Source organism: Suricata suricatta, chromosome 3 (assembly GCF_006229205.1).
Source record: "Suricata suricatta isolate VVHF042 chromosome 3, meerkat_22Aug2017_6uvM2_HiC, whole genome shotgun sequence".
In the NCBI taxonomy this organism is placed as follows: Eukaryota; Metazoa; Chordata; class Mammalia; order Carnivora; family Herpestidae; genus Suricata; species Suricata suricatta.
Genome location: NC_043702.1, coordinates 12,149,782 through 12,171,997, shown reverse-complemented (window position 1 = coordinate 12,171,997; position 22,216 = coordinate 12,149,782). Strand labels below are relative to the sequence as shown.

Genomic DNA, 22,216 nt, shown 5'->3' with positions numbered 1-22,216 from the left:
TCCACACTGTTTTCCAGAGTGGCTATACCAGTTTACATTCCCACCAACAGTGTAGGAGGGTGCCCCTCTCTCCACATCCTCGCCAGCATCTATAGTCTCTTGATTTGTTTATTTTAACCACTCTGACTGGCATGAGGTGGTGTCTCAGTGTGGTTTTGATTTGTATTTCCCTGATAATGAGTGATGCTGAGCATCATTTCATGGGTCTGTAGGCCATCTGGATGTCCTCTTTGGAGAAGTGTCTATTCATGTCTTCTGCTCATTTCTTCACTGGGTTATTTATTTTTCGGGTGTGGAGTTTAGTGAGTTCCTTATAGATTTTGGATACTAGCCCTTTATCTGATATGTCATTTGCAACTATCTTTTCCCATTCTTTCAGTAGCCTATTAGTTTTATTGATTGTGAAACAGTGTGTTTACTTTGAAAGCCCACACATTACTTTGATTTTCTTAGTTTTTACGTATCTGTTTTAGGATACCACACTAAGCAATTTCGGTTATCATGTCTCTTTGCCTTCTCTGGCTTGTGACAGTTTCTCAGACTTTCCTTATTTTGGTGGATCTTGACAGTTTTGAGGATTTCTGGACTGGTATTTTATAGAGTATTTCTCAATTTGTGTCTGGCATTTTTTCTCATGGTTGGGTTGAGACTAATGGGTTTTGGGGAAGCCAAGCTCAGAGGCCATGTGCCTTTCTCATCACATCATACCAAGGGTCCACACCGTCCACATCACTTATCATCATCAATTACTGGTGTTTGTAGTGTTTAAAGAGCTTCCCATGGCTAAGTTACCCTCTTCTACCTTTCCATAACGTATTCTTTGGAAAGAAGTCACTGTGTATAGCCTGAGATTAAGGGACGGGGATTTATGTTTCATTTCCTTGAGAAGAGGCTTCATTGGATTTTATCTGCATCAAGTTATTAGCCAAGAATATTACCTCCACTACCTGGTGTTCATATGAAAGTCTTGTCCAAGAGATATAACTGGATTCACATTGATTGAGCAATTGTCTTACAATTATCTTCCAATGTATGCTTGTTGTAAATCAAACCCGAGTACTTTTAATTCGAGATTGAAGTGAAATGAAATTTTACAGCTAAATTTTATGCATCAGCACTTCTGTATCCTTTGGGTAAATCCCCAGCAGTGCTATTGCTGGGTCATAGGGGAGTGCTATCAATAGTTTTTTTAGGAACCTCCATACTGTTTTCCAGAGCAGCTGCACCAGTTTACATCCCCATCAACTACAGCTAAATTTAAACCAATCTTGAAGAATTTGGTGATAAAACCAAAATACAGCAAAGTCATGAAATATTTTATGAGGAGTACTCTTAACCCACTTCCTATAATTACTTAACATGTTATTTGTTACATATAAACTAATAAATTGAAGTACCTTACTGTCAGAGTGAAGTGTAATTTTTAAACATGTTTTGGGGGAGAGATTCTACCATGTAAATTGCCATAGTGGTAACATTGGAATTTAATTTTGGGAATTAAAAAGAATGTGCACCCTCCAGGAAGAAATATTGAAAGAGAGAGGCTATTTAAAAGTAAACATGGGAAATATATTTGTCTTCCATGAAACAAATCACATTTACAAGTATTTATCTCATCCTAATATAATAATAATTTTCTTGGGTTTTTAAATGAAAAAAATGTTTGGTAAGAACTTAACATGAGATTGATTCTATAGCATTTTTTGAAAGACTTATTAAAATATTGAAATTTAAGAAATTTTTGAATTGGTTCTTTTCTAATAACTTGTATTTAAATTCTCTTAGAATATATAGCCATCATTCATGTACTGACAAATGCTTTCTCACAGAATTTGTATTGACTATACATCTGTCCACCAAAAAAAAATAGTTCAATACTAAAGAGTCAGTTTGAAAAAAGGAGTTGATTTTCTTCTGTTAATATTTGAAACCATGATATCAATCAAGTGGACACTTAACTATTTTAAAAAATGTAAAGAACATGAAAATCATACTTTATAACTCTTTATTTTTAAACTTTTATTTTTTAGATTTTTAAAGAATGGATTATTCTTAGATTGACACACTTATATAGTATACATCTCTAATTGACAGAAAACACACACTTACAGATAATGTAATGCAGGTATACATGCGTAAAATGTAATGACCATTTTGAAATATATTGGAGATACTGTTGTTAGAGCAATTTAGGAAAAATATTATTTTGCAGTGACATGTACTGATTCACACTCTTAACTATTAAAGGAGATTAGATAATAAAGGATTTAATGTTTGTGTGGAGAAGTAAATACAATGCAAATATTGAAGTGATGTAAATATCTTACCTTGAAGAGAGTTGGAAGTTTTGCAGTTTTGTTTGAATGTGTAAAATCCAGTGAGATTTTATGAAAAACAAGATTATCTGCAGAACTTTTTAAGGGTGAACAAACTCTGTTCAATGATGGTGGCTTCTATTTGCTCATAAAACTTTTATCAAGAGCTAATGACTCTGTTCTGCATGTTGGGGCTGCTGATGGATAAAATTCGGGCCTTGCCTTCTTGGAATTCTATGTTATAAATTCCATTTTAAGAGTTTATAGTCACTCAATAAATTTTGCTTGTATTTCCACCAAAATAGAGTTACTGTATTTTTATTGCATGGATTATCAAGTTCTAAAATATTATAAATCTTTTAAAAATTTTCCAAGCCATTTTGGACAATGTTCTGTTTAGGTTAAAACCTCTTATCTGGTTAAACCTATTGAACAAACATCTAGAATTTCATAAAAAAACAAATATCCATGGCTGTGCAACACAGCTCATTCTTTCAAGGAACCTTGTATCAAATTAGGTACAAATATACAAAATACGTACCTAAGACTGTCATCTTCTGGATTCCAAGTCCAAGCCATTGATTTGGATGTATTTGATAAACACTTTTTATTCCCTCCTTAAAGCCATAAATATATTTGCATTTTTTGAGTAGCACCTGGATATGGTAGTACCTACGAAAATAACTATTATTATAATCTCTAGATAATATTCAGTAGATGGAGCCTGCTGTAGTAGAAAGAATATTCACTTTGGAGTCAGACAGATCCAAGTTTGGTAGAGGTCTGGGCCCTATGTAGTAAGCTGTGACCTTAATATAGTTTCTTGATCTGCTTTCTGAGACTGTTTTTTCACTTGTACTGGGTAGATAAATCCTAGCTCTCAGCGGGGCTGGGAGGATTCAGTGCTACATATACTGACCTCTTCACACATGCTTGGCAAAGAGCAAGTATGGAAAACTTCTAGGCGTTTGTCGGTATGGCAATAAGAATATTTGGGCAATGGTTTAGTGTTTTGAAAAATGACTTCACCTTCACTATCCAATTTAATCTTTATATTAACTTCTGGAATTGAAATATTACCAATTCAGTTATTCAGATAAAGAAACCAAGAAGTACAATGGCAGGGAGAAATGTGCTACATCCAGGCTTTAGATGCTTGTCTTCTAGCTCTAGATCTTGCTCTCTCCATAAAGGATTATGAATCATGAGAATTCAGTCTTGCCTGTTCACACTGGAAACTTGCCTCTTTGGCTTTGGGCAAAATGTGTAATTTCTTGAAGCATTAGTTTCCTTATCTGTACATTGAGAGTATTGTGGTAATTAATCTTCTCAATCTTTTCCAGCTGTACATATACACTGAAAGTCAATATAGGTAGTTGTTAAAAGCACAGTGTTAGAAATGAGCTCCTGGGATCCAATCCTGACTCTGCCATTTGCTGGCTCTGTAAACTTAGGCATGTTGCTAAATCTCTCTAAGTCTCATTTTAGTCATCTATATGGATTAATAAATAGTACTTATTTCAGAGCATCATCACATGGTAAAGAATGAATGAATGAAATTATGAAAAGTACTTAGAATGGGATCTGGTATAGAGTGAGCATTATATTAGTATTAGCTCTGATTTTTATGCTAAAATTGGAACGTCTAATTTAGTGACCCCAAGGGAGCTATTTTAACCCTTAAAGTCAAAGAGTAGATATTCTTACACAAAGCTTCTTCATGCTTGATTCATGGCCCAATTACATTCCTATCCTCATGTGGCAGATTCAACTTGGTGGTTTTGTTCTAAAGAACAGTTACCAGGGGGCATGACCACATATACCTACTTGGATACAATGTTCATCACTTAAGAAATATATTATGTGTATCAGTACAGTCAGCTCAGAATCATCTCCAGGCACATAACTGACTCAATGAACATGTTTTTCTAAATTGCTGAATCTAATTGGGGCCTTGGTCAATCAGGCCAGTGATTCTAATTAGACATTTGCTGAAGCATCAAAAGTATAGAAAAAATTCTTTGCAAAAAATAATTTGAGCATTTAAATTCCAAGAATTAGATGCATATGCAAGTCATTTTTGTTGAAGAATTATGAAAAATCTTAATTCTATATGCTTTTTGGTTTTAAAAAAACATTTTATTTTATTTTTAAAAATGTTTTATTTCAAGAACAAAAATGTTCTTTAAAATCTTCAAAACCTCTCACATTCATATTAGATCTCACTGAAAAGCAGTTCCAATAACTTAACTTAGATACCTAGACGATAATGGAGTCAACATAAAAGTCAAAGGTAAATATTAGGCAACTAGCTTTAAAAAAGAAAGGATTATTTTTATATTGTGAACTCCTGAAACCCACTGGAAAAATCTTCTCACCCAAATAGTTGTTTAATTATGTCACAAAGTTAAGTACACAATTTGTTTATAACCCTCATACTTTAATTCTGCTTTGTAAGAATTACAAAGATAAGAAAGTAGCTGACATTTTTCAAAACAACTACTAACACAGTGGTGCAAGAAAAAAAAAAAAAAAACAAAAACCCACCATTGCTTTCATTCCATGTTTTGCTTCTGTATTCACTCTTTCTTTTTTGCTAGGTGGCATGCATGCAGTGGTTTCATGGAGACCATACAATGCTTGAGATGATTGAGAAAAAGCGTTGCTTGTGCAAGGAAATAAAAGCTAGACAGAAAACGGAAAAGGGCCTTTGCAAACAGGATAGCATGCCTATCCTACCCAGCTGGAAGAAGAATGCAGGGGCAAAGAAGTACAGCCCTCCACCCTACTCTAAGCAGCAGACGGTGTTCTGGGATACCGCCATATGACTGTGCTCAAGATGGCGTGGGCTCCACGTGGAGAGGGAGGTCGACTCAGTCAGGAGATAAAGAACTGGTACGTATCTTCTCTGTCGGGATGGAATGCCAGCCCTTTCCCTGAAAACCCATGGGAAGCCGTGCCTACTCATGGCAAGTTCAAGATAAATGTATATTAATTGTATCCTTGCAATTAAGACACTTATTTATCCAGGATTATTTTGAATCCAAAAAATATTAAGATGTAAATATTTTACTAGTTTATGGGTGACACCTGAAATAATACACATTATACGAATATAAATTACAGAAATATCAAGAGTTTTACTATATGATATAATTTCGGTATTAACTGGTTTGTTATCTCTTTTATATGTAATCCCTTGATGCCTTTTATTATTAATTTTTGCATTTAAGATGTTGTTTTTTCTGTCCACATTTGGCTTCTGTATCAGAGCTCACAGCTATAAATCATGTTCAATCACATAATATATGATCTGGTGCTAGTAATGTAGAAGTTGAGAATCATATTCGTCAAGAACATCTATTGCTTTGTAAGTTTCTAAGGGTTTGACAGGAAATGGATGCAAATGTGATGCTTAGTTTGGACGTCCACATTACTTCAATACCAATATTTTTGCTACCTTGGCTTTATAAGAATTTCTCTTCAATATTGTCTTGTTTATACTAAGCAATCATTAGTCAGACACCAGAGAAAGTTATTAAGATATATTTGGATTTCCCAGCAGAAAACATTTCCTTCAGAAATGACTTTAGGGACATGTGTCCTTGCATCATTGATCTGATTGGAGGAGACCAGGGTTCACTGTGACAAGGGAAGGAACAAGGAATCAAAAGCTGAATAGCATGACTGCTTTCAAGTAAGCGGGGCCAGGGTCATTATTGCCACTGCAATCACTATTTTTAAGTAAATTTTCATGTGCATGTTTGTTTTCCCTAGAAAATGAGAAATAAACAGACAGATACGTTTATGTATTTTAGTACACTAAAGGCCAATCTTTCTAAAAATTTAGGTCCATGAATGAATTAATGTTTCTTACATTTTTCAAACTAGTTATCACCACATTTTGGGGTCATAATCTTCTGTGCATGACCATCACACCCACTCTTACTGCTTAGGACACCATGACCAAAGAATTATGACCACTTGTTTATTTTACTTTGTATCAAGGAAGAAACAGGAAAAGCAGGGGATACGGGACGGATGGGGTGGATTCAATTTTATGTGGTGGTAAAATTTAAGTTAAACAAATCATATATATCTTTTAAGAATAACTTGTTAGTTGAATATAAATATTGCCACGAATGAATAAAAAGGAAACTATCGCATATATTTTGTATATTTAAATTACTATTTATGCTTCCTAAAATTGACAGTATGTGATTCTTCTTTAACAATCAATTTAGTATTATATTTCTGAGAGAAGAGGGTACGTGTTTGAAGTTACTGTCATAGTGGTTTTCCTTGTAAGGGTTTTGACAGCAATAGCACAGTGCTGCTCAATAAAACCAAATATAACAGGAGTTAGGGAATTTTTGTAGTCTATATTGCTAAAAACCTAGTGATGCTTTATCAGTAATCATTCCTTTCAAGCCTTTGAAATGTTAAAAAATAATTTTTTAATATTTTATAATTAATGTATATTTTGATGTCCAATTTGAATTCTGAAAGAATAAGGAAAAAGGGTAAGTAAGTGGGAGCATGTATATCTGTTGTTTTTGCGTGAATGAGTTCTCAGCAGGAGAACTGTATACATACAGTGCTTACTGAGGTTTTAGGTTTTGCTTGTATCACTGAAGTGGTTAAAACAACAAAAAACGCAGGATCACAAATACAGGAAATCATGGAGAGATCTTAGTGGCTTAAATAAATCTTACTTCCATGTTTCACCAGTTAGCGATTATGTTTCAAACCCAACAATCAATGGAGTACCAATCTTAGAGGGATGGAAATGCGTTAGGTGAAATCAGAATAGACCTAAAATGTGTTTGGGACAGAGGTTAGCCTGATTTAGGGTATGCTGACCACATATACTGAAGCCAATCAGTCAGGTGTAAGACATCAATTCTCAGCATCTTAATGATGATCTTGGTGTATGTATATATATATATTCAGGCTCAGTATGGTAATGATTGGATAATTTCTTTGAAATGTATATTTAGGTAACATATCCAAGTGTGTTTTTCAGATGCCAATCTTTCCCCCTATCTTTCTGAATAAGGCAGAAGATATTTCTTAATGCTGGCCACTTGTCAAGAAGAAAAAAGAGGTATTGAAATGATTTGTGTTAGATTCAGACATTCCTATTTGTTCTGCCAAACTCATGATGTTGCCAGGTTTCATATACTCTTTTTCAAGCAAGTTATTTTCTGAGAAGCGAGTTTGTTTGAAAATCTGACCTTAGGCAACCGTTTTCTACTTAATATCCTCAAATCTTCCTTTCAAAGGGAAGTAATTGAAAGATCTAGAAAAGTGGCTTCACTGATATTTGACTCCCTAACTTCTATTCGGTGGCTAAGTCACTCTTGATTGTAGCTTAGCTGACATGGCCACAGCAGTCTATAATTAATTTTCTCTTTGTGTAGTGTTGCTTTATATGGAGAAAAAGAGGTCATTAGGATAAAAAGAAAAATCAGTGTATTTTCTTGTGGCAGTCAACCAGGACGCTTCAATCTATGGATTTGGTCAGATGATAAACATTCCATTGATAAAACACAATGGAAAGATAGGCGCATAGTTTTCAGCAGTGCCAAAGACCAGATGGCATCGTGGTATGGTTATTGGTTAGGAAGAGTTCATACCTATGAGAAACAGTCTTTACACCACAAGTTTTATGGAAACAGCATTTGATTGGCTGTCAGCAAGATGCTTTTGTATAGGAAAAATTTAGCACACCGGAGACAAATGCCTTTAGAGTTGACATAAGGGGAAAAATCAAACCCTGCATTTCTGTTCAGGGCCAGAGGCTAGCATCTTCTGAGATTTTATGGTCGTTCTTCACACGAACACTGCTACCCTTTCCCCATATTTAAGGGAAGCAGGTTCAGGGAGAAGGTGATTGATTTGCATAAGTGAAGGGTAATGTCCACCCATATAAAATATTTGGGAAAGTGAAGGAAAACAAAACATCAAGAGGTAACATTTGTAGTTTTGAAGAATATACATATTCAAATATCTAGAAATTGTCTGGATACAAGAAGATACAACTTCCCTTTTCAAAATAGGATATTGGGACTTGAGACATTGATGCCTCATATTATTTTGTCGAATGCTTCCAGAGAAGAGAAACATTTTTCTTACTACACTCTGGCTTATGCCTCATCCCCACATATAACTTAGTTTGATTCTTTGAGCAAGTTTAGTAATCAAGTAAAGAAAAAAAAGAACTAAACAACCCTTTTGGGTTATTCTTTTAATTAACTATACGAGGCATCAAAACAATGCACACGAACATTGCATAAACATGCAATTTTAATATCACTTATATGTTAACGTGAATCACTTTACTAAAACAAAAAAGAGTTTTATGACTGCCTATAAAAGTTTTTAAAAAATTTCCCTGATTTAAGTAGTAGGTGACCTGAGATGAGCAATAATTTACCTTTTTAAAGGAATAGAAGTACAGTAGAATAACAATTCAGAGTTCATTGTATCCCAAACTTAAATGGAACTGAAGAAAAATGATACCTATAACACTAAGATTAACTTACTACATGTTCCCTCTATGGGAAAATTGATATCTAATTGTAGAATGTGGACAATTTGTTAATTTATTATTAGCAGTTCATTGTGAGAAACTTATTATTTTAAAAATTTTGTGAAGCACTTGGAATTAAATACTCAAAAAGGTATGATCCCTGCCTTCAAGGAACTTAATTATGCAATCATTAAAATTTCAAAACACAGCCAATTATTCCTAAGAAGGTATACAATATCACGTGTTTGACATCTCTTCTGTGTTTATATATGGTATTCTCTCTTTTTTTCCAGATCAAGTGTACAGTCAAAGTAAAATGCTAAAACATATTAACGTTGATGTCTAAGTATAAAATACGTTTATGTATAAGACTCTATATGTACACGTAGGATATGTCCTGCTGTCTATTTAACTCAGTAAAAGGATAACACGTTTGCCATGTTGGACTTGAACATTGTGGCTTGTTGTTTGGATTGCTTTAAAACCCTTTGATATTTGGGCCAATTACATTGCTGCAAAGCCTGTGTAATATGGGAAAAAAAATGTCCTTTTAAATTTCCCTTTAAATATTACAAAGTTTCCAATTTAAGGGGAAACACCTTTACAGAAATATTGCTAGATTTATCAAACCAAATATGTATGAAGATCTTTTTGAAGTGTTCAATTGTTCCCAAATATGACTGGGTTCCCCCCCTAAAAACATCTCCATTTACACATGTATACACCCACATACAGTATACATACTGTATATAATATATATGAAAATGTTTAGTATGCACTTCTTTTGTTTGGAACTCCTTGAGTTAACATTTATAGTGTAGCAATTGGTGTAAAGTGCACTGTGATTATAAAAAACAAAGCACAGTAAAGTCACAGGTCTTGTTATCTTGCACTAAAAATGTGTTTACGTATTTAGCAATTGTATGTTTACTTTCTTGCTCTTTTCAAGAAATTAAAACAAATAGCTATTGAAAATGATATAAAATATGTTTTTTAGTGGATAATGGCACTACATTTTTAAAAGACAGGGTTTTTAAAAGAAACCATTAAACATCCATTTCAACATAACATGTTTACCGTATCTAAGAATCTGAATGTCATATTACATTTTCATAACTCATTAAAAATGTCAGGTATGTGCCTGAAAAATTGTGCAAATAAGCATTAGCTGACAGATTTCTCTATTCATGTGTTGTTAGCCATTTCTATATGCATATTAATATAAACACTGATGTTTTCATTTCTCTTAATTTTTGTACTTGATTTTTTTAGGTAACATGTAATTATAAATGTACTTTGATACTACTGAAGTAACCAGATGTTGTTTGAAAACAATTTGTTTTCTTTAGTGCATTGGCAATATTTTACAATACTTTTGTGCTTATTTATTTGTGCTCCCGTGTAATTACAATAAAAGCAATAGTTTAAATTAGTTGACTCTGTTGTTGCGCTTATTCATTCACCAAGAAACACAATTTGTAAGACTCTTTCAAAGAAAAGCCCATACATTTTTCAACTTCTGGCGTGATCTCTGACATTGTATGCATTGTGGAAGGTCAGCAGGGGTGAGTAGTGAGGACCTGGACTCTTCGATTAAGTTACGTGACTCCCAGTTGTCCTCAATCACCACTGGCTTCTGCCTCATACTGATGGGACACCAAATAAGAAACTTGACACATTTCCTTCTTCAATATGCACCTAATTCCAATGAAATGACTCAACATGTATCTAACGTATGCTGGAGGCATTAAGGAAAAATAAATCCAGCCATCTTAGACCTGTGTATGCAGACAAAATGTTTATTGCATGGGTATTTGCCACATTCATTTATTCAATCACACCTCTGAAATTAATCTAGTTTAAATAGGGAGCAAGTCTTTGTGGTTAACGCTTACTGGGGTATCAATAACTAAAATGTCATTGAGCACTTGAAATATGTAAAACAAGGTTTTGGAGCTCAGCAAGCTTACAAAAAAAAGTGTATTTGTGAAAATATAGTCTCCTATAATAGTGTCTAATGGCTACTTCATCAGCCACTTACATCTTCTGCCCCATGTCCAATTTCAGTGTAATTTATTATAATTTTATAAATCCTCAAATTCTCTTCATGTTCATTTCTTAAAAGAAATCCAATCTATTCCCACCATTTAGCCCTTCCTTCAGCCACTCAGCATTCTGTTGGCACTTTACTTAAGGGTTGAACAAGAAATAATTAATCACACTTCACATCATCAATGCTCCAAGTTTCCATCCATCTCAGCTCATGACAAGAAGTACTCCCATATTCTGTATCATCTCTTCTATTTTCCTCACTGCATCTAAGACTTATGTGTTCCCAACCTTATGATCTCAGAGTCTAATTAATTATGTTAATACTAGAATGCATGATAAAACAATGTCCATCTTCCTTTGATCATTGCATTTGACAGGATTCTTATTAACATGTACAAGTGAATACCTATTAGTAGAATGTCAAGTAATGTGACAGTCTAGGAGACTGGAAGGGGAGAAAGTTTATGGATGGGGCACCTGGGTGCTCGGTCTGTTGGGCATCTAACTTCAGCTCAGGTCATGATCTCATGGCCTGTGAGTTCAAGCCATGCATTGGGCTCTGTGCTGACAGCTCAGAGCCTGGAGCCTGCTTTGGATTCTCTGCTTCCCTTTCTTTCTGCCCTTCCTTCCTTCCTGCACTCTGTCTCTCTCTCTCTCTCTCTCCCTCTCTCTCTCTCTCCCTCCCTCTCTCTCAAAAATAAACATAAAAAAAGTTTATGGAAAAATTTGCACATCACCTCAAATCATACCCTCTAGGGTTTTGCTTCTCAAACTTTGCTGGATGGAAGAGTCACGCTGGCAATTTTTAAAATCTAGTGTCCAAAAAGCATCCTGAGGGGAGTCACAACCTCATTAAATTTTGAAAGTGCCCAAGAGACTCCAGTGTGGCCAAGATCGAGGATTAGAGCAGTCCTTCTCCAACTTTAACAAGTATGTCTATAGCCTGCAGATCGTGCTAACATACAAGTTCTGACTCATCAGGGTCTGAGATTTGGCATTTCTAGAAGATCCCAAGAAATGGTGACGCTGCCTGTCCATAGACCATCTACTAAGCAACAACTCCTAGGTAACTCGCTTCTCCGTCTGTTGTCAGGGAGCCTTTGGTAGCATACTCTAGAGCATTGGTACTCAAAGTATACTTCACACATGGACAACTCAGAATTGTCTTGGGACCAGTGAGAAAAGCAAAATCTTAAGCTCCATCCTGGATGAATCTCTGGAGCTGAGAGGCATGAATCTTTGGGGTGGGGCTTCATTGATCTGTTTTAGCAAGCTATCCAGATGACTCTTATTACCAGTGAGGTTTGAGAAACATTGTCCTGCATCATTGCCCAGGTGTGGTTTTTGACTCATTACATTCCTCTCAGGATATTTTATTTATTATTGATGCCTGGGGCCCCACTCCTATTGATTCTGGGTTTGTCAGCCTGGGTTTCAGGCCTAGATAGTTTTTCCTTCTTTTCCTTTACCACCCCCTCATCCTCTTCCTTTTTATCCTTTCTGTTTTCTTCCCTACAACCTCACAGATGATTAGGCTATGAAGCTGGTATTGAGAAAGCTATGTTAAAGAATCACCTCTGTTCTATATATTGGAAATTGTGTTATGTTCACCAGAAACAATATTTTGTCTACAAGACCAAATGCAAAAATTTGTCTTTTCATATTCCTACTCAACAGTTACTTGTAAGCACCTCATGGCAAACAGTACTGCTGTGGGTAAAAGCTTCTAGCTTTTGCTTAAATAAATTCTTTGTGGTTAGGTGCCCATCTGCCCTCTGAAGAACTCAATATTCTATGAGAACAAGGATATGTTATTTTTTAAAATATTTATTTATTTATTTTAAGAGAGAGAGAGCATGTGAGTGGGGGGAAGAGGCAAAGAGAAAGAAAAAAGAGAAAGAGAAGAGAGAGAGAACCCCCAAGCAGTCTCCTAGCTATCAACATGGACTCCAACACAGGGCTCAATCCCACAAACTGTGAGATCAAAGCCTGAGCTGAAACCAAGAGCTGGATGCTCAACCAACTGAGCCGCCCCCCCCCTTTTTAAGGTTCCCCTTAAGAATTATTCTATATGTTGCTTAGAAATTGGTGTCCAAGTGTTACTCAGAAATTTTTGTTGTTGCTAATAGTATTAGCAGTCTATCAGGTATACCCCAGGTTGGAACTGATGTCCACCAATCAAAAACCAATTTCTACCCCAAGCACGTGCAAACACATGGTATAGTGTTTGAATCTCTACTACCATCTCCAATGCCATTTGTTCATAATACTTATTATTGTTATTGTTTATAGTTTGTCTTCTAATACTATATGGAAATTTTCATAAAGGGGCTAACTGGGCTTCCTAGTTGTAAATATTTTATTCTCTAAGGTGTCTGGCCCATTGCTCTGCACATGAAAATATTAAATAATATTGATTGACTTCCTTTATGTATTTATTCAACAAATATTTATTGAAGTACAGTACATTTCAGTACTGTTCTAGACAGTAACAGGTCCATGCAAAGTCCTCATACTTTATTGACACATTCTCTTCCTCCCTCTCTTTCATCACCATGAAATTGTATGAGACCTTGTGACATACATTAATTCATAGCCCAAGACTAATGTAAATACACATATTATTTATATCATTATGGCCTATAGCTATCCATCTCCATATTTATTTAAATTCCACCTTGTCGTAAAATAAATTATAACTACTTTTATTAATGAATAAAATATAGCAAGAAAACATGTGTTAGCAATATGTGAAAACTATAAGAAGGAAATCAGAAAAGATTAAGGCATTAAATAAAAGCATCCAAGAATGATTTTTAGCTCACAAAATAATGCATACAATGATACCTATGCAATTACAAACTATAAGTTTATAATTTATCATAATAGGAGTACCACCAATAATGATAATAATAATGACTGCTATGATTTATTGCTTACTCCATGCCAGATACTGATCTGTTTTTAATATGTTTTACTTCATTCTTACCTCAACTCTATGATTATCTTCATTTTCTACATAAAGTAATTGAAGTTTACAGAGGTTGTCCAAACCTATACAAACAGTACTTACAGATCCTGGAAACTCAAAGCAGGATCATCTGATTCTAAAACAAAAGCCAATGCAACACAGCCTCCTATTTAAATTACTTTTTTGTCAATTTGATATCTACTGTATACAGAAGTTCAAAGACATTGTGACATTATGCTAACACTATGCTGTATTTACATACCATGAATGGAATTAATCTATTTACATACTTAAGATAAAAAAGACAGTATGTTCCCTACAATAGAAAAACTTTGTAGTTACAGCTCAGTGTAAGGGACTTTAGTATTTAAAAAATATTTGTCTTTATTGATTATTTCTTGTTAGTCTTCTAGCTGGTTGCATAGAAGGTCAAATGAATTCACTGAAGTCAAATGGTATATTGGCTTTTAAATTGATTTCTCTGATGCGTTTTCCTTAGGGCAGCTATCATTGCCACACTATGTTGAATTCAGTTTCTCGATATGTTTCCAAGTACCTTCTCAGCTACATTTAAAAAAAATACACATATTGGCTTATGGAGGTGCTGTGTTTTAGGCAATCCATCTATCCAATTTTTGTTAGTCTTTCTTCAGGGAACATACTGAATAATATCATATTTATAAAGGAAAGAGAGGGGAAGATAAGGGACAGGGGGAGAGAGAGAGAATGAGAGAGAACTAGAGAGAGAGATAATAGAACAATATCTGTTTTAAGTTAAAGTGTACCGTTCCACAGGGTACTAATACCTCAATACTTAATTCCTCACCAATATTTCTTCACAATGGTCCTTGAAAGACCGTTGACATAAAAGACTCATGACACTGGGGTAGAAAAAAAAGCATGAGTTATTATTTTAATAGCTAGCAACTTTTTGTGTATTTAAAATGTAAAGCTAGCATATTAAAATACTTGATTTGATTCACTGAATAAATATTTCACAGGTGCTTATGTGTCAGCCATTATTACCCATGACAGGGAATAGGTTGTGAATAAATGAAATAATGACAATCTTACTCTTTTTAGAGTTTATACAACTGATATGATGGATCATGTCAAGGTTGAAGTTGGTAGCACAAAGCTAATCCCCCTCATACAAACCTTAAGGATGTATCACCTGGTATTCAGGTGATGCTCAAATGTGGCAAAATTCAGAAGTATTTGAATGACTAAAGGGAACTTGCTTGGAGGCCAGAAGCCTATATATTGCCTCTGTCAGAAGAAGCTTTATATGTCCACCTTCTTTATTCCCTTGGGATTTGATACCTTCATGTCAGACATTTAAGGACACATTAATTCACTAGTAAGTATACACTTCTCTTTTTACAATTGAAAATTTCTGAAAAAAAATCATACAAACCACTGAAACCACTTTGGAAATGTTTAGACATCCCTGATAATATCAAAATAGTCTATGGGGTGCCTGGGTGGCTTAGTAGGTTAAGTGTCCGACTTTGGCTCAGGTCATGATCTCATGGTTTGTGAGTCTGAGCCCCGTACCTGGTTCTGTGCTGACATCTCAGAGACTGGAGCCTGCTTTGGATTCTGTGTCTCCTTCTTTCTCCCTCTGCCCCTCCTCTGCTCATGCTCTGTCTCCCTCTATCTCAAAAAATGAATAAACAGTAAAAAAATTTTTTAAATAGTCTACTTGCCTGAGGATTCTATAGATTTTATCTGAGACTGTCATATTCTAGAAAAATTTTAACTTCACATAGCTTACAGTATCAATTACATTGTCGAAGTTCCAAACAGTTCCATCTGGTTCCAGAAATCCATTGACCCAGTATTATACCACAAGTCCCTGCCATCTCCTAGACTCCAGTGTCATACATAAAAGATCTCAAATTCAAATGGTTATATTCTTTGGAAAAGAGAGAGAAGTCACTGGGGGGCTCCTGGGTGTCTCAGCTGGTGAAGCATCCAACTCTTGGTTTTGACTCAAGTCATGATCTCATGGTTTGTACAATGACACAATGACAGTGTGGAGCTTGTGGGGGATTCTGTCTCTCCCTCTCTCTCTACCTCTCCCTGCTGATGCATGTTCCCTCTTTTTCCCAAAATAAATAAATAAACTTAAAAACAAAAAGAGAGACAAGTCACTACCTTCAAATATTGAAAAAGGTAATAAACAAGATAGAGCTTGAAACCAATGGAGGAATGACAGATCACAGAGTAAACTTGGACAAAGGTAAGAGGTTTGCTGGTCAAGACACAAGTGTAGGGATATTATAAAGCTAAAAAAATAAGTTTAGGACTATGTAGTTTTGGGAAAAGGACCATTCATCTCAAAGGCTGCTGGGTGGAAACTTTGAAAGAATTTGACCTCATTTTTATTTAAATGTGTGGCCTTCTTTCAAATTAATATCAAGATTCTGCAGAAGAGCCCAGTGGGGAACTTGATCAGAGCAATTTACAAAGGCAAGTAAGACAACTGCTGAAGGCATAAAAATGAATAAGGTCATTACAGAAAAGCAAGTAGGGAAAAAATCATTGGCCTCAATGTTTTCTGATGACTCCTCAGAGCTCTCTCTTTCTGGTTTATAAAATGTATTATTCACTAAATCTGAAGAAGTGAGTAGAGATAGAAGCAATGAATAGTCAGCTATGCAAAGACTTGGCAGAGGGTTTCAGATATCTGAGGGATTGTAAAAGCTCTGAGATACAACGGGGTTTGATGTGTTGAGGAACCCCACTGGCCACATATATAGTAAAGATGAAGTCAGGGACAGAGACAGGGACCAGGTTACATAGGCACAGTAGAGTTTATATGCCAGGCTGTGCTAAGCTTATCACCTGTGATAACTAAACCCCAAAGGCATAGGTAAGGTTTAAGAGTATATAGATCTACTTAAAAGGATATTCCAGACACTTCCCTAACTAGTTACCCTACCTCTCAAAAAACTGTGTGCAGAAAACCAAAAGTCACCAATAATTTCATGAGAATCAACAACACAAATGAAAAGCAATCCAATAAAATTTATTAAGATCACATTAAATTATGGTTAGATTGAGCATCAGAGGTAGATTTAATGTGAAACTAATGAGACTTAAATGGTACGCTACACACATGTAAAAGATAGTCTAGGATGCCATTCTATCGACCTACTAATATGTTTACATGATCATATGATTTTTTAAAATTTGAAAAAGTGGGCCATTTGGCTAGTCAGTTCAGGGTGATGCCTTTTTCTACTTTAATTTATTTTTCATCCTATTTTGCCTTAATTTGGGGTCAGTGGAGTGGCTGTGGGGATTTTGGGATCTGGCTAAAGAAAAGTTAGTTTGGATGTACATTTACTTTAGACTTAGTGGTACATTTTCACTTGAACTAGGGAATTCATAATTTTGTTTATTTTCCCCCCAATTTGTATAAGCGTCAGTCCTCACAGAATTTGGAGTTGTGCTGATTTTCACAGATATTGAATAGATATTATCAATTGAATATTAAATGTTTGGGAAACTTAAGCACATGTATCCACATAAAAATGACTAGATAATAGAAAGTTAAATATAACTGTAAAATTAATCCATATATAAATATAAATCCATATATAAATATCACACTCCAAATCTATCCCTCATTGCATGCTATATGAAAATGGATTTGGGTCCTGTATAGTTTTTCTTTGCAACCTGCATCATATTAAGATTTGTCAACAGGATGCAATAGAGAGATGCTCTAGGAGGCAAAGACTTCTATTCAAGTCCTTTTTTTCTCATCTACTTTCTACTCCTATTGTGCTGCTGCTAACAGAATGTGTGAAGGGCTACCCACACAAGTGGGTAGTGCCTCCATCCAGTATGAATGGCATCCCAGAGGGATGTTTCTGGCTTCCCCAGGGACCATGGAGCAGTTCTTACCCAAGGCAACTCAGCATGCTTCCCTGACATCCACTGAGTCACAACATACTCTCTCTGACAAGGACTGAGTTTCTTGAGTAAGGGATTCCCATCTTCCATGTTTGTTCCTTCCTTGAGCAATCTCCCTCAGCCCCAGGGTAATTATTAGAATTCCCTTTACTGCTGTATGGAGTTTTCCATGTTACAGTTAATATTTCTTTACATCAAACTTTCCTGTTCAAATTATTATGTGGTTTCCATCTCCTGATTGGATTTTGACTGATGTAACATTTTAGAACAGCTTTTTATTCAACGTCACTAATATTATGATGTTTTTCATTTTCACAGATACAGATACTTTTCTGAATGATTACCTAGTTCATTAAGATAGTATGTGCTTCATATACCATATAGCAACATGTAATGCTGATAGCAACACAATGAAACCGGTGATTGACTTTTTGAGCCTAATTCATATCAGTCCGTTTTGGTCCTACTTACTTGTTTTAGATAGTTTAAAAATTTTTGGTCTTTCTAACTTTATTTATTTATTTGGGGGAAAGGTTAGGGGTGGAGACAGAGGAAGAAAGAGTTTCTCAAGCAGGCTCCATGCTCAGCACAGAGCCCAAGATGGGGCTCGATCTCATGCAGCACGAGATCAGTAACTGAGCCAAAATCTAGAGTTGGACACTTAACCAACTAAGCTACCCAAACACCCCAATAAATTCTTTATATATTTTAGTCTGGCATTCTTAATCCCTTGTTAAAATAAAACACTCATTTGAAATTTAGCATGTCCTCTGATTTCTTTTCTTTCAGTTTTATTATTTTTTGCTAATATTAAATGATGTTAAACTTAGCACGTTTGATGTTTAAAAAAATGGATGTAGACGGAAGACTTGGTCATAAAGTAGAAAAATGACTTTCAGGGTGCCTGGGTGGTGCATTTAGTTGAGCATCCACCTCTTGACTTCAGCTCAGGTGATGATCCCAGGGTAGTGGGGTAGAGATCTGAGTCAGGCTCTGCTCTGTGCATGGAGCCTGCTTGGGATTCTCTCTCTCTCTCTCTCTCTCTCTCTCTCTCTCTCTCAAAAAAAAAAAAAAAGAATGACTTTCAAATGTTCATTCCAAAGAAAACATTCTAAATTCTAACTTGCTTTAATACAGAATTGGTTTAGGAGTTAAAGGTCTTCATGGGGCACAGTGAAATAATGAGTGAAATAATAAAGGGATTACATACATAATCTATTATTCTACAAGAAAATAAAGTTACTATCTTTTATTATACACTGTATGTATATTGGAAGATAAAAATGAATTTATACACAGGTTTTTAAAAATCTAGTAGTGTTTGCATCCTTTTAGAGAAAGTAAAACTTAATGATGACACCAATAATTACAAGATTATTGCTCATTCTTATAAAGTGAATAAGATAAATACCAATTCTTAAATACAGAGCAAGAAAATGTCTTGCTCTGATACCTCATAGATTTGAAGATGTATCATGATTTTCTAACATATCAGATAGTAGGACACTAATGTGATGCATGAAACTTATTCCCCCCTTGTAATGTTTCCCTCTAAGTGAGGGACGCTTGAGAGCATGTTGGCCTCTCTCTCATTTAACTCACTCACCCCTTACCTGGGGAAGGAGGAATGAGATAGAGTTTTTAGTTTGGGGTGAAAACCTGGTTCAACTGCTTTCCAGGTCAAGACATGCATTCTGATCTGCTACCATTTGAAACCTCACGCACTTAGCAGCAGACATTCAGCTTTAATATACTGTCATCTCATGTCTCATGACTATAAAACCAGGCATATGGTAAAGGCAAATTAGGGTTTAATACATATTCAAGTCAGTAAACCTTTTGTTTTCTGCTTCAGAAAGCTTATTCCTTCTAGAGGAAAAAAAATGGTTGGAAACATACTTGTGCACCTTCTCAATTGGACAGCAGGAAATTATATATAAATGGAACCCGAGGTTCTATTGGGAGGAAACCCTGGAAAAGGAGTCTCACTGGACCCATGTGTCCACATGGCTGGGATGGGCTGGAGCTGAGCAATCATTTATACACAAAGCAGATCACCTTCCATTTGTTCTACATTTCCCCCCTCCCTCTCACCTCCCCCCTGCCCCATTTCTTCCCATTCATGTTGACAGCTTGACACCTGTTTGAACTCTCTACTTCAGGTACTTTGATGGTGTTTCTCCATAATTATGTGCATTCTTTTTAAAAATTTTTTAATGTTCTTATTTATTTTTGAGAGACAGAGGGTGAGCAGGGGAGGGGCAGAGAGAGAGAGAGAAAGAGAGAGAGGTAGACACAGAATCTGAAGCAGGCTCCAGGCTCTGAGCTGTCAGTACAAAGCCCAACGCAGGTTGAACCCATGAACTCTGAGATCATGACCTGAGCCAAAGTTGGACACTTAACCAACTGAGCCCTCCTGGTGCCCCTGATGATGATCATTCTTAAAATGAATAAACACAGTGACCACTAAGTCATCTCGTGGGACTTGTGTTTATGAAAATAGTGGTTGACTATCTTCAAGAACAGCATTCATTCATCAGCAACTGACAGTCAGTAGTGTCCACATATCAATTCTTTCCAAATGTTCACAGGTTCAGCCCCACTAGAAGCAGATGCTGATGCAAGATGTTTATTAGAAATCCACCCAAAAAAGCAGATTATTCAACAAATCATGTGGGCATAATTACTCATTCATTTGAACAACAACAATAAAAATACATTGCAGCCACTACTTTACACCATTCACTGAAATAAATTCTAGTTGGATTTAAGAGTAAAACATAAAAACAGCCCTTAAAACAGTAATGCCATTTTATAAATAATTTAAGTTATAATAAAATAAATTTCATTTTATAGTGTTTTGCTGACTGGGGAATAACTTCCAAGACCAAACATCATCTAGATTCCATGTCTATCAAGACAGAGAGATTTTACTATATGAAAGTGAAAGCTCTGTGTCATAAAGTAAACGAGACGTAACATTTAAAGGCAAAAGATAGACTAAGAGAAAGTATTTGCAACATATACAACATATCCGGTATAAAGAAGTCTAACATATAAGATTCCCTAAAAATCTAAGGGTACCTGTGGAGCATGTGAATTTTGATCTCAGGTTTGTGATCCACATTGTGTATAGAAATTACTTAAAAATAAAATCTTAAAAAACAAACTACAAATAAAATGACATGGGTTCATACTTCTAGATCTTCAGACCCTACAAATATTTAATGGTTGATTGATCAATACTGATCAAGCAATATTGAGTATAGTATACGTCAATGTGTATCCCTATCACTAATTCTAATTGTATAAATAGTTACAGCTTTTCAGAGCATGACAATATCTGACTGACTCCACGTAAAATCTGCCTTGAGTACAAAAATATAAGCTATCAATTTAAGATAGTCTCTTGCCATTATTTTATATACATTAACACTTAGAAGCGATACCAGTTCTGTTATCAGGAAAACAATTGAATTTAAAAGTCATACATACAGGGTCACCTGGGTGGCTCAGTCAGTTAAGTGTCAGACTTTGGCTCAGGTCATGGTCTCATGATTTGCGCATTCCAGCCCCATATTCATCGGGCTCTCTACCGTCAGCACAGAGCCAGTTTCAGATCCTCTCTCTCCCTTCTCTCTGCACCTTACTTGCACTCTCTTTTTCTCTCTCTCTCAAAATAAACAAATAAAACATTAAAATAATCACACATATATACAATTTGAGGTAGTCTTGAAATGCTAGAGTATGCTGGAGACCACTTCAATATCTCATTGGCTTAAACGCTTAGGTTATTTCTTGCTCAGACCTGGCCCTCCCAGGTCCTCTGGGGACTCTGGATCTAGGCAGATGGAGCAGTCACCAATCTGGATCATTTCACCAGACTCTGCAGCAGAGAAGGCATGGTGACTTACAGACAGCATGGAAAGCTCCCACTGGAAATCGATTCAATTCTCTGCCACTCACATCTTACTCACTGGACCACACCTAACCCCACAGATGCCCTGAATTAGGCTTATGCCTCTGAAAAATACTAGAAACTAAGGTACAACTGTAGAATAAAATATATTACAGTTATCATGAGGCAAATAAGCATGTTCATATTTTAGTTGAAAAGTCATCCAGCTCTATGGGATATTTAAATTCCACTGCCATTTTGAAAACACATATATTTGCATATGTACATATGTATTTATGTAAATGAACAGACAGTTTTGAAATCATAAGCCATTAACAAAAGGAAGTGGTACATCCTTGGTCAAGAGCAGTGAGGGCGTACTTTTATTTTTACTTTCTATGTTGCAAACTACTTTTCAAAAGGTAATTGTACTAGTGCATCAATACGATATTTGTTTGATTTAAAAACAAATTAAAAGAAAGGCACTGTAGGTTCTTGAAATGTTTTCTACTTCTCCA

General features: G+C 35.5%; 1 protein-coding gene across 1 annotated transcript in view; it reads left to right on the top strand.

Annotated features, from left to right (window-relative positions):
- NYAP2 (neuronal tyrosine-phosphorylated phosphoinositide-3-kinase adaptor 2) overlaps positions 1 to 5,296 on the top strand; it is a 251,615-nt gene extending 246,319 nt beyond the window's left edge. Inside the window, exon 6 of the mRNA XM_029933694.1 lies at positions 4,916 to 5,296. Coding sequence (XP_029789554.1) covers positions 4,916 to 5,143 — 228 coding nt within the window. The 3' untranslated portion in view covers positions 5,144 to 5,296. The remainder of the gene's footprint in view (positions 1 to 4,915) is intronic.
- Positions 5,297 to 22,216: the final 16,920 nt, after the last annotated feature.